A 12184-nucleotide genomic window follows, 5' to 3' on the forward strand; every position below is an offset into this window, starting at 1 on the left:
ATGTTGTTAGAATTTATAAAATAGAATTTAAATCTATTTCATCATGTGATGATTACCACAATTTTAAAAGACTTTTCGACAATTTAAGCTTAAATCCACCAAAGTTCGTTTTACTCATTGACACTCCACTTGACAATTGACAGCGTCTGTCAAAATCTATCACTGTCAACTGTCACCTGTAGAGCGATTTTATTCCGTTAATTGTTTGGTTATACTCAATGTTTTCCTAAAACACCGTTTTAAAGCAAATAGAATTAATCATTGTTTCCCAGACCGTGTGTAAAGTAACTCGTCACATTAAATGGCTACATACCAATATAATTTTTCGCAAGATGTCTGAGGCTAACTCTACTGTCGACTCTCCGCCAACAAACGATAACCATGACACAAAACAGAAGGATAAAAAGAAACTGAAGATTCTAGCTTTCCACGGTTATCGTCAGAACGGTGCAGTGTTCAGGGGAAAATTAGGTTCTTTTAGAAAGACGCTGTCAAAGTATGCGCAGCTAGTTTTCTTCTCTGCTCCCCATAAAGTTGTAAACGAAGACGACGACGATGAAGGTAATCTCTTTATTAAATTAAATATATGAAGGTGGTATATTTACATCATTTTATTGCAACGTATGACAATATTTAATTATAGTTGTTCTAATTATTTTAATATAAACTTTTAATGCTTTTTTTTTTTTCAATTTTAGATCGCAGATCATGGTGGTTCAATGCTGAAGACAATTCATTTAGTGGTAAATGTTTAGGAGGGCCTGCTATTGGATTTGAGGATACATTACGTTTGGTAGAGAGCATAGTGTCAGAATATGGGCCATTTGATGGTTTTATGGGGTTTTCACAAGGAGCCTGTCTAGTTGGCTTACTAGCAGCAATGCAACAGAAAGGATGTTAGTAAAAATGTAACCATAGAACTCCTAATGAATGAAAACTTGTTTTAATTTTTTTATTCTTTCAATACACAAAGGCAAAGGCTTAAAGTTTAATTCAAGTAAATCTTAATATTATTTATTATATATTTTTTTAGATTTTTACAGATTCATTAATACTTTTCTTGTTTCTAGATCTACCTTATTCATTTGATTTTGCAATATTTGTATCTGGATTTCGATCAGGCAGTTTAGTACACAAAGGCTTTTATGATGAAGATATTAATTTGCCATCACTACATGTATATGGAGAGAGTGATTCTATTATACCCAAAGGTAAATAAAATAAACGTTCTGGTTAATAATATATACAAATTCATAAAGGAAACAATTTTCTTTTCACACTTTTTTTTTTTTTCAGAAATGAGTGAATCTTTGATAAATTTATTCAATAAACCAATTGTGGCAGAGCATTCCGGTGGGCATTATGTTCCATGTTCTGGTTCACTAAAGGAAATATACCTTGATTTCTTACATGATTGTTATCAAGATAAAGATGATGAAAAAAATGGAGATGAAAAAAATATAATTTCATAATGCCAGGAAGGCCTTTTAGGGAAATGTATTTCTCAATGTTGGATACTGAATTGTAAAAATACTTAACATAATAAATAATTTTTAAATAATGGCGCCTATAATTTAATTATCAAACTTTCATTTCAATCTTTGTGTTTCTTTGAAAATTATCATTAACTATTTTGCCATTCAGAAGTATAACATGTTGAGAAATTCTTCAAATTTAATAGTAGACAAAATTTTATAAGTTGTTTGAATTAATTTAGAATGCTAAATATGTCACCTAAGATCTATTTAAGATAGATCTTACTTAATAAGATCTTTATTGGAAAAGACATTTGTTGCCATTTTATCGATTCTTTTTTTTGTTTTTAAATTGTCTTTGTTTGGCTTAAAGGTATCGTTACCACACACTTTTAAAAAAAAAAGTGGTTCCTTTCAAGTGTCAACTAGAGCTTGTCCCACCCACAGGTTAAAATTGAGGTTATGTTTTTGTTGAAAGTTTAATTTTTCGGTGTTGTTTTACTGTTTAAAAAGTGAATTTATCTGAATGATTTAGGAATCGTTAAATATGTGGCGCCGTTATTTGCTGTGGTTTGCCCATGAACATATCGACTTTCGTCATGCTGTAAGTTTATAAATATTTAATTTTCATATGATAACGATTTGTAACTGAAAGTTATGTTTATTTTGTAGGAAATGCAAAGCATTATCTCCATGTTAGACATTCCAGTAAAATATATCGAAGAGCCAAGCATCAAGAAACCATATTGGATTGTTGAATTACCAACAGAAGACCATGTTAAAAAAATAGCAAATAGATCAGTTCTGCTCAAAAGTTGTATAGAACTGTGGTCCCATGCTAAAACTGAGACTGAGCTACACGAGAATTTGAAGCAGGCTATTAAAAATACTTCTGGTGAATGGTTAACCATCAAAGATCTAGATGTAATTGGTTCGCACTCACAAGTTTGTCCAAGTGAACAGATTGAGGCATGTTGTGATCTCAAAAAGTCATTCAAAGTAGATGTAGAAACATTTTGTAAACATTTTACAATGAAGGAGAAGGTTCACAAAATTGAGGTAACTTTTTCAATCTTTCACTGAGAGTTACTTTCATAAACTTTATTATAATGATCCACCATTTTTAATTCTTATATATACTTAACAAATTTCCAGAATTTCAGCTACCTGCCACTTAAGGGTCCAGTGAAATTAAAAAATCCAGATATAATATTGTCATACTTTGAATTCTATGGAGTAGATCCAAATAATGTGCCTGACCAGCCTTATGATGTGTTCTTTGGAAGATGGGTAAGTACCACAGCAATTTACTTAGTATTATGAATAGTAATTTATGACAACCAAACCAAGATAATGATGTTATAACAACACAAACTTGAATCATTGACAGAACTTTTAAATATTACAGGTAACAGATGGCCAAAGAGACTTAATACAACACCATTCATTAAAACGTCGTCATTTCATTGGTAACACAAGTATGGATGCCCAGCTGTCATTGATCATGGCTAACCAGGCACAGATAACATCAGGTGATATTGTACTGGACCCCTTTGTTGGGTCGGGCTCTTTACTTGTTGCTGCCGGACATTTTGGTGGTAAGCATACTAAGAAAGGTGTGGTTACATAAGTGTTAAACCTCACCACTACAACCGATTAGGGGGTTAAAAAGTGGCTGAAAAAATTACATATGATTAATACACATACAAACAATGTATGACTGTTGTTTGTATGACTTTTGCGAAATTTCTTGCCGCGCACGGCCGCATTGTGGAATGGTCTGTCCTCGGCGGTATTTCCACACCGGTACGACTTAGGGTCCTTCAAGAAGCGAGCGTATCACCATCTCAAAGGCCGGCAACGCATTTGCGATATCTCTGGTATTGCAGATGTCCATGGGCGTCGATGAACACCTTGGTGTTCCCGCTGCTCGTTTGCCCCCTTCTTATTAAAAAAAAAAAATCTGTACTTGTTATGGAAATGGGTAGTTATGTGTATTTTTCTGTTTAGCTCATGTTTGGGGTTCTGACATTGACTTCATGATGCTGCACGGCCGGACACGGCCCACGCGGGTCGGACAAAAGGTAACAATGTATGTATTTCATGGGTTTTAAGGTTATGTTGATACCTAAAAATGTTGTTTACTGATTAGATTTCTTTACACGTAAGTTTCCATTATACAGAAACATGGTATCATTCTTCACAAACAAACAAGGGTATGCAGTTAGAAGAAATTAATATGTAGGAAACAAAACATTTAGGTATAAGTCTCCACTATACCTTAGCAGTAAATTGTCGACATAATTACTTGTAGTTTTTTGTTCTATTCTCTTCAGGTTTTTTTTTTCAGCCGTAGTGTCAGTGCATACTATTGAGGAATCTGGCCGTATTTCTGTAACATAATACCGCGAAAAACCCTGTTTATATTTACCCTGTATTGGCACATTATAACAAATTTTTAGTAAGATATCATGTAATTAGGTTCGTGCGAGTGAAGAAAGCATCAGAGGCAACATGAAGCAGTACAGCATTGAATCCCGGTACCTGGACGTGGTGATCAGCGACTTCTCTCTGCCTATGTGGAGGGAGGGCCTAAAGTTTGATGCTATTGTTACGGATCGTAAGTTTATTTAATACTAGAATCTAATAATAATTTAATTTAACTTAAATAACTCATTAAATATTGTGACTTCTATATCTATTTAAGTGCGTAAAGATAACAATTTTTACCCACAAACAAAATGATCGAGTCACATTAAGTGAATAGCAACCAATAGAAAACAAACATTGGTAATTTTGACCATAAACCATTTGTAGAATTGAAGTTGTTAGAGTTAGTTATGGGTGTGTTATTGTATTTTTTTTAATTTAGCACCATATGGTGTACGTGAACCGGCCGAGAAGATTGGAATAGAAAAGGAGAACTACACTCTATCCGAAGAGCACCAGATCAATCATATTCCTTCCAAAGTAGAGTACGGACTGCCGCATATATACAGCGATCTGTTGAACTTTGCCGCAAGACATCTGGTGATGGGCAGACGGCTTGTTTGTTGGTATCCTTTAGTCAGGTAACTGATATCCAGAGCTGGGCATTAACTCGTTAATCCGTTAATCGTTAATTAACGAAGTTAACATTTTGCTTAACGGATTAACTTTTAAGTTAACTTCAAAAAGTGTTAACGCTTTTGTTAACTTCCGTTAAACTCAACTTCCGTTAATAAAAGTCCGTTAATCGTTAAATTAGAAACTTTGAGACGTGCTGTCATTTTGTTTAAATTACGCGCCACGCCACGCTCGTAAGTTCAGCTATGTTGGGCGACTGTCGGCGACTCTAATGGTGAACGAACGAGTTGATAATTGATATATGTGAAGTTCGCGTGCCAGTGTGATGCATCAGAGCGTCCGGGAAAGACGTGACCAACAGGAGAAAATCAAAAGAAGGTTCGAAGTAGTATATTTCATTACGAGTATGTAAAAGCATGAGTATGTAATAGCCCACATTCCGAACGATCTTCGTCCCTGCAATACGCCACTTTTTGAGCAACTGTATTAAAACACTTTTTTACTCGTGCTTTTTCTTTAGCTTTTCTAAACTTGTCTTTCCCAACTGACAAAATAATGTCTGTTAAAAAAGAATAACCAACCACGAAGTTTTTACAAAAAGAAAAATCATTGAAGTTTTTATGATTCATGCAAATATTTCTAAAAAGAAGCTTCTAATTTGTTACAATATCAGATTTAATGATTTGATTCAATGAATTAGGTTAGTTTTCATTTTATTTCATCTCATTAAATTTATTTTCATTTCATATCAATAAAAATAATCTACTGAAGACTTGGTTGTTTGGGCATAGTTCCCTTAGCCTACCCAGAATGGGTGAAGAAAACAAAAAAAATCTCTGTTTGTATTCTTTTACGGTTGGCGCCATTTTCCAAACATTTTAGTTAGTTGAGTTTATTGTGTTTTTATTATTCTATTAAATTGCTTCATTTTTTCGCAACCGTATCAAAAATTGTTGTTTAGTACACGTGCGAAACTGTCATTGCAACTTGTTCCAACTGTCAACCCTCACCTTCGGCTGCGCCTCGGCTCGGCTTTCCGCACTCGTAATGAAATATACTATAATGCATTCATACTTGTCTCTAATACTAATGTGTACATTCTATAAATGTATAGTCAAATTACTAATTTAAACAAGTGTCGCCACATAAGTGTGAAATTAGTATGTATAATTTTGGTATGGTTAACTGTTAACGATTAACTTTAACTTGCGTTAAATTTTCGATAATTTAACGCTTTAACGAAGTTAATTTTTTAATTAACGAATTAACGATTAACGAAGTTAACTTTTCGATTAACTGTGCCCACCTGTGCTGATATCTTACTAATATTATAAATGCGAATGTTTAGATGGATGAATGTTTGTTTCAAAGTATCTCCAGAATGGTTGAATGGATCTTGATGAAATTTGGCATAGATATATTAGGTCCTTACATATGAAATTGGCGTTTTGTATGGGAGGAACAAAAAGTCGAATATTTTTTAATATAATATATTTAATTAATCAAAGTATGAACCATTATTTTCTATGCACTTTTGGCATCTCATAGGTAGTTCATTGATCCCTTTACTAAAAAAAACCAGTCGGACGGGAATCAATAAAATCTTTGAAGGCGATTTGGACTGCCCCATCGGAGTTGAATTTTTTCCCTTGCAAGAAGTTATCCAAATTTCGAAAAAAATGGTAATCTGTTGGAGCAAGGTCCGGGGAGTACGGAGGATGTCTTAGACTTTCCAATTGAAGCTCTTCTAATTTAGTAGCCGTCTGTTGCGCAGTGTGTGGTCTAGCGTTGTCGTGAAGCAGCAGTGGCGTGGAGCGATTGACCAGCCTAGGTTGTTTAGCCGCTAGCTTTTCCATCATGGTTTGCAATTGCTGACAATAGACATCAGCCGTAATAGTCTGGCCAGATTTGAGAAAACTGTAATGAACAATACCGGCACTAGTCCACCAAACGCTTACAAGTAACTTTTTTGGGGTTAATTTTCGCTTGGGGCAGGATTTGGCTGTCTGGCCAGGATACAACCATTGCGCTGAGCGCTTCCGATTATCTTAAAGAACCCATTTTTCATCACAGGTAATGATTCGGTTTAAAATACCTTCATTATTGTGCCGGTTTAGTAATGTAACGCAACAGTCGACGCGCGTTTGCCGGTTTGCTTCAGTCAATTCGAGAGGTACCCACCTTTCAAGCTTTTTAATCTTCCCAATTTTCTTCAAGTGAATTAAAACAGTTTTACCACTAACATCGCAGCCTGCAGCTAACTCGGACGTGGTTTGCGATGGATCCGCTTCCACAATAGCCTTCAACTCTTCATTATCAACTTGAGTCTCAGGCCGTCCACGGGGCTTGTTCTGCAGATCGAAATTTCCAGAACGAAAACGTTGGAACCAAAAACGAACTGTGTTTTCTTTTGCAACACGACCGCCATACACATCATTCACCCTTCGAGTCGTTTCCGCAGCACTAGTGCCACAGCGGAACTCGTACTCGTAAATAATGCGATATTTTAAGTTTTCCATTTTGTAAAAAGAGTGACGCAAACAGAAAAAAACAGAAGAAAAAAAACAAATGAATGACGGTCATCGAACCACAAATACATGAGTCTATAGCTGTGCAAATTTGAATTTGGAATTCCTTACCAAAGAGGAGAAATTCGTGATTAAAGTGGCCAGTACGAAAAACGCCAATTTCATATGTAAGGACCTAATAGAATGTAGTCTGGAAGATCACATAGACTACTAATGAAGTTTTTTTTTAATTCCGCGCAGACAGAGTCGTTTACGATAGCTAATTGTATATAAAAGCTTTAGGTATAAAAGTAAATTTTACTTGCATTGTTTAATGGAAAGTGATGATTAGACTTTACTTTTACTATTTATAATCTATATATATAAAAGAAAGTCGTGTTAGTTACACTATTTATAACTCAAGAACGGCTGAATCGATTTGACTGAAAATTGGTGGGCAGGTAGCTTAGAACCAGGAAACGGACATAGGATAATTTTTACCCCGTTTTCTATTTTTTTTAATTTTTTTTTATTCCGCGCGGACGGAGTCGCGGTAAAAGCTAGTTACATATAACGAAAAGATAAATTTAATTGTGAAAATTGATGTTAATTGTGAAAATGGGTCGTAAGGTTTTAAATTCAAATAAAATTACTACACAATACCCATATCTGTTAATTTCTAGTCCATTTGTAATGTATATTATTGTAGAGATGAGTATAAAGAGGATGAGTTACCTTGTCATCCCTGTCTCCGGCTGGTGGGCAACTCGGAGCAGGTTCTGTCCAAGCTGACTGCACGTCGGCTGCTCACCTATGAGAAGGTGCATGATGATGTACCTAATATGCCTGTAGACCCCAACTCAGCGGCTCATAACTTCAGGTATTTTTTTTAACTAGTTGTATGTAGCAGTTTGTCCTTTTGGCCAATTTGTGACTGTAGCATGATAAAAAAAAAAGTATTTCTAAATTTATCTATGTTTTTTTATTCTGTAGTAAACAAGAGGTGTTCAATAATTTAAATATAATTTTCCTTTTTGAATTATTAATTCGTTACAGAGAAAAATATTTTTCAATCGGTGAGATATCGAGGAAGGAAAGAAAAGAGAGGAAAGCGGCGGAAATTGCAGCGAACGCCGCGGCGATGGCGCTCGCTCACAAACATAGAAATAATCTAAAGTACAAATAAATCATTTAAAAAATTAAATAAAGCATTTTTTATTTTAATGTTTTTTTTAAAATTTATGGAGGAATTCACAATTAATTAGGCATAGGAATAAATTTATTTGTTTTTCATTTATCTTATCCAAATATACATCTGAAATTTTTTTTTTTTTATTAAATGAAAACAAAATAGTTGTTACAATTTTCTGTATATAATACACATTACACCAAAAATCCCTTACATAATAATTGTAAATGATAAATAATTAATAAACAACAGGAATTACCTAAAAAAATCTATTCTTATAAATACAAATTATACTATTTTTATTATAACAGATTTTGGAATTCTGCATTATACCTGAAAATAAAAAAATAATAGATACACAAAGAGTAAGAAAAAATAAAATATATTTTTTTGCTTGGTCACAGCGTCGGTGGCTCAGGGGTTAAGCACTTGACTTGCAATCTGAAGGTCCTGGGTTCGTATCCCGCCATGTACCAATGTGTTTTTCTATTTTCGATTTACATATTATGTACATTTATCCGACGTTCTTACGGTGAAGGAAAACATCGTGATGCTGCACATATCTGTGAAGAAATTCAATGATATGTGTGAAGTCAACCCGCACTGGGCCAGCGTGGTTGACTATGGCCTAGTCACCCCTAACTTTAGGGTATAGTGAGTTGTGATGATATTTTTTCACTACATATTTACGAATGCGTACATAACGAATATAAAAAAGGCAGTTCTCACTGACCTCTATATTCCACTGGACAGGCTATAAGCAGTGGTATTTTGTGCCTATTTGAATTTTGACATTTATACGAAATAATAAGAGAAAGAATTAGCAGACAGTTACTTCAAATGGCAGTTTCAGTCAGAACGATGCAAAATTAATTCATAGAGTGAAAATTTTTCCTAAACATACCTTAATTTAATTATTCAGCGAGGGAAAGGGATAACATCATGTCAGTGAGGCCGAGCTTGGCCTTGGCTTCCCGCTGCTTGGCAGTGACTCTGGACTGCGCCCATTGGGACAGCTTCCACGCCTCTTTGCGTTTAGAACTGCCCGATGATTTGTATTGACCTAGTAGGTTGTTCGCAACCTGGTGATAAGTTACATTTGGTAGGTTATGCTTACATACAAAATTCTGATCTGAAAGTGATATTTGAAAACTTTAATAGTAATTTAACTTACTAAGAACAATCCCAGTAGTGCTCGCAAATTGTCAGGATTCAACTTCAAAGTTTGACAGTAATAGGTTTTCGCCAACTCCATATTTTCAATGCCACCCTACAATTAATAACACGTTATGTTTATGAATTATTATATATAACTAGCTGTCGCCCTTGACTCCGCCCGCGCGCAGTTAAAAAAAATAAATGAAAAATAGATGTTGGCCGATTCTCAGACCTACTGAATATGCTCACAAAATTTCATGAGAATCGGTCAAGCCGTTTCGGAGGAGTACGGGAACGAAAACTGTGATACGAGAATTTTATATATTAGATGTTACTAATATTATAAAGGCAAATGTTCATGGATGGATGTTTGTTTGAAGGTATCTCCGGAACGACACAACGGATCTTGATAAAATTTGGCACAGATATAGAACATAGTCTAGAAGAACACATAGGCTACGTATTAAGATTTTTTTAATTCCACGCGGACGGAGTCGCGGGCGACAGCTAGTACAACTTAACACTCATAATAATAGGTATATAAAACACACATAATATACGTACAGCATAATTAAATAACATATTTATTTCAATTAGATTTTTTTCTTAGATATATTGAAACATACACATAACATACCATAGTGTATCGTATATCAGCGAGCCGCTGATGCATTAGATGGTTATGTGGCTGGTGCAGGATCAGCTCCTCGGCGCAAAAAGCAGCACGTGAGTACTCTTGCACCTGCAGGTAAAGCTCGCACAGCTCCTGCCATGCTTCCACGTCTGACATGAACCTATTACATATAGCTTTATAAATTATACATTAATTTTATGTATCTTTAGGCATAATACGCGGTAACCATGGAGTTGCGAAGACCATTACCCGAACTATTATACATCAAACATTTTTATTTTCTGATAGGAAAACAATTAGGATGCAGGTTGAAGCAGAAAGCTGATTTTCGACATTGGCACAGATTCAAATAAACTCATCACATCAATAAATCAAAGAGCACAGACAATCATTTAAAATTCCTACTTATAGATTATAATAATATTGTACTTTTTTAACAATCATTTAGTAACAAGTGTAAAATAATGTCTTACTTCTTCAAATAGTCAGCGAGTTCTTTGATAGCTTCGTGTATTAGGCCCTGAGCTTTGAGCACAGCAACGCGGCGCTTGCGGGCCGGAGCGTTTGTCTCGTCCGCGTTAATTATAACATCCAAAACGTTAAGTGCTTCATCGTACCTATACAATTTACCATTTAATTTGATGTGATTTAATACTAACCCTAGTCATCTAAGTTTCTTATTTTCATAATTTACTAACCAAATATGGATCTCTGTTGTCCGAAATAAAGAATTTAGAATTTGATTTAAATAAAAATAAACAAATTAAATTTCAAAAGAGTACCCATAAGTAATAGGTTTATGATGGTCACAAAAACAAAACTATTGAAAAACTCTTCATGAATCAAAGAGTACTAGAAATAATAAAAAAATTACACTGCAAAATTGGTCAATTCTGTCTCTACAAAAAGGAAATGTCAATAATAAGACTTTAAATTATAATAGTTAACTATACTTACTTTTCTTCTGCTTCTAGGGCTGCAGCTTTATAACGCATCACTCTCAGACTTCTCGGGAATTCCAGGGATAAAACATATATCAAGCCCTTAGCTAAACCATATAAATGACAGTCTAACATGGCATAAATTATTTGCTCTAATAAGACATACTCTGAAACAGATTAAAATATTAACCTTAATGTGAGTTACGTCATATGAAATAAATACATATTGTACTGATACTTACTTTCATTACCATATTTGTTACTGTGTGCTTGTAAAACATTCATCCAAAGTGACACAACGTCGGAACTCTTTCGCTCATTATTTTCACGCCATTTTCGTAACAAATCATTAACCTCTGAAAAATATTATTATGAAAACAATATAATTGGAAGAGTTTGTTTCGTTAGGCAATTTCATTACAGTTTGTCACCAAAGAATGAAAAAAATGTATTTGGCTAATTAATGCAGAAACTATGTGTACATATTTCACTCAATAGATGGTATATAGTATTTGCAACCTTTCAATTTAGAAAAAATTTTGAAAAGATAAATGAATTGAATAAATGCAAAAAACAAATTACTTGTCATATTGTATAGATGTGTGTGTTGGAAGAATTGAATTTGACCACCAAAGGGTAAAAGAACATGGCATGTGGCTGAGATAAATATGTTAAGAATGATATGTTTCGTGTTGAGAAAGGATAAAGTTTAGAATGACGGCAAAATTGAGAAGGTAAGCATGGTATGGAGATATGTGAAGAGATGATGATATCATAAACAAAAAAGTATTGATATTGAAGGGGGAGGCCGAAGAAAATTTGGATGAAAGATCGGTGTGAATGCAGATAATACGATGGTTGTTAGAGAAATATAGAAGAGACTACATACTCTGCCGACCCAGTCAGGAAATTGTAAGGTTGATGATTAAGGTGATTTATTTGGTTATGACATATTATTCTGGAATTATGAATAATTATTAATGAATTATAACGATACCTTACCAAGCTTAAACTTACCATTTGGACTTAAGTCGTCGTAAGTGTCCATTTTTTGTGTAAGTAATGTTGAACGAACAAAAATAATCAATAACGAAATTATTTCCTATGTTTTAATTTCCTTTCGAAACTTAAGTAGATAACAGCAAGATGTCAATTGATAATGACAAATGACATGGAAAAAAAAAATTGATAGAGTAAATAGCGTTTAAATCAAA

General features: G+C 34.2%; 3 protein-coding genes across 3 annotated transcripts; 2 read left to right on the forward strand and 1 right to left on the reverse strand.

The window, feature by feature from the left end:
- Positions 1–158: 158 nt before the first annotated feature.
- Positions 159–1523, forward strand: LOC106711845 (esterase GA18864). The gene is made up of 4 exons (XM_014504252.2): positions 159–561; positions 699–896; positions 1071–1211; positions 1297–1523. Exons 1-4 carry the CDS (start codon positions 333–335, stop codon positions 1470–1472), a joined length of 744 nt encoding a protein of 247 aa, XP_014359738.2. The 5' UTR covers positions 159–332; the 3' UTR covers positions 1473–1523.
- Positions 1524–1928: 405 nt separating this feature from the next.
- On the forward strand, positions 1929–8251 carry LOC106711848 (tRNA (guanine(10)-N2)-methyltransferase homolog). Its single transcript, XM_045679338.1, has 9 exons — positions 1929–2079; positions 2148–2534; positions 2631–2765; positions 2884–3073; positions 3486–3559; positions 3957–4095; positions 4348–4546; positions 7758–7928; positions 8105–8251. The coding sequence occupies exons 1-9, from the start codon at positions 2023–2025 to the stop codon at positions 8232–8234; spliced, it is 1482 nt and encodes a 493-aa protein (XP_045535294.1). The 5' UTR covers positions 1929–2022; the 3' UTR covers positions 8235–8251.
- A 302-nt stretch (positions 8252–8553) lies between these two features.
- Positions 8554–12115, reverse strand: LOC106711844 (ER membrane protein complex subunit 2-A). Its single transcript, XM_014504250.2, has 8 exons — positions 11988–12115; positions 11213–11326; positions 10987–11137; positions 10503–10646; positions 10033–10189; positions 9412–9507; positions 9142–9319; positions 8554–8570 (listed from the first exon to the last, which is right to left on the reverse strand). The coding sequence occupies exons 1-7, from the start codon at positions 12016–12018 to the stop codon at positions 9152–9154; spliced, it is 861 nt and encodes a 286-aa protein (XP_014359736.2). The 5' UTR covers positions 12019–12115; the 3' UTR covers positions 8554–8570; positions 9142–9151.
- Positions 12116–12184: the final 69 nt, after the last annotated feature.

This window comes from Papilio machaon, chromosome 9 (assembly GCF_912999745.1).
Source record: "Papilio machaon chromosome 9, ilPapMach1.1, whole genome shotgun sequence".
Classification (NCBI taxonomy): Eukaryota; Metazoa; Arthropoda; class Insecta; order Lepidoptera; family Papilionidae; genus Papilio; species Papilio machaon.

Coding starts and splice junctions, on each gene's coding strand:
- LOC106711844 (XM_014504250.2), bottom strand. CDS start 12,018: ATGGACACTTACGACGACTTAAGTCCAAATG. Junction 11,327..11,987: donor CGACGACTTAAGTCCAAATG/GTAAGTTTAAGC, acceptor AATATTTTTCAG/AGGTTAATGATTTGTTACGA. Junction 10,647..10,986: donor GCCCTAGAAGCAGAAGAAAA/GTAAGTATAGTT, acceptor TAAATTGTATAG/GTACGATGAAGCACTTAACG.
- LOC106711848 (XM_045679338.1), top strand. CDS start 2,023: ATGTGGCGCCGTTATTTGCTGTGGTTTGCCCATGAACATATCGACTTT. Junction 2,080..2,147: donor ATATCGACTTTCGTCATGCT/GTAAGTTTATAA, acceptor TTTATTTTGTAG/GAAATGCAAAGCATTATCTC. Junction 3,560..3,956: donor CCACGCGGGTCGGACAAAAG/GTAACAATGTAT, acceptor TCATGTAATTAG/GTTCGTGCGAGTGAAGAAAG.
- LOC106711845 (XM_014504252.2), top strand. CDS start 333: ATGTCTGAGGCTAACTCTACTGTCGACTCTCCGCCAACAAACGATAAC. Junction 562..698: donor CGAAGACGACGACGATGAAG/GTAATCTCTTTA, acceptor TTTCAATTTTAG/ATCGCAGATCATGGTGGTTC. Junction 897..1,070: donor AGCAATGCAACAGAAAGGAT/GTTAGTAAAAAT, acceptor TCTTGTTTCTAG/ATCTACCTTATTCATTTGAT.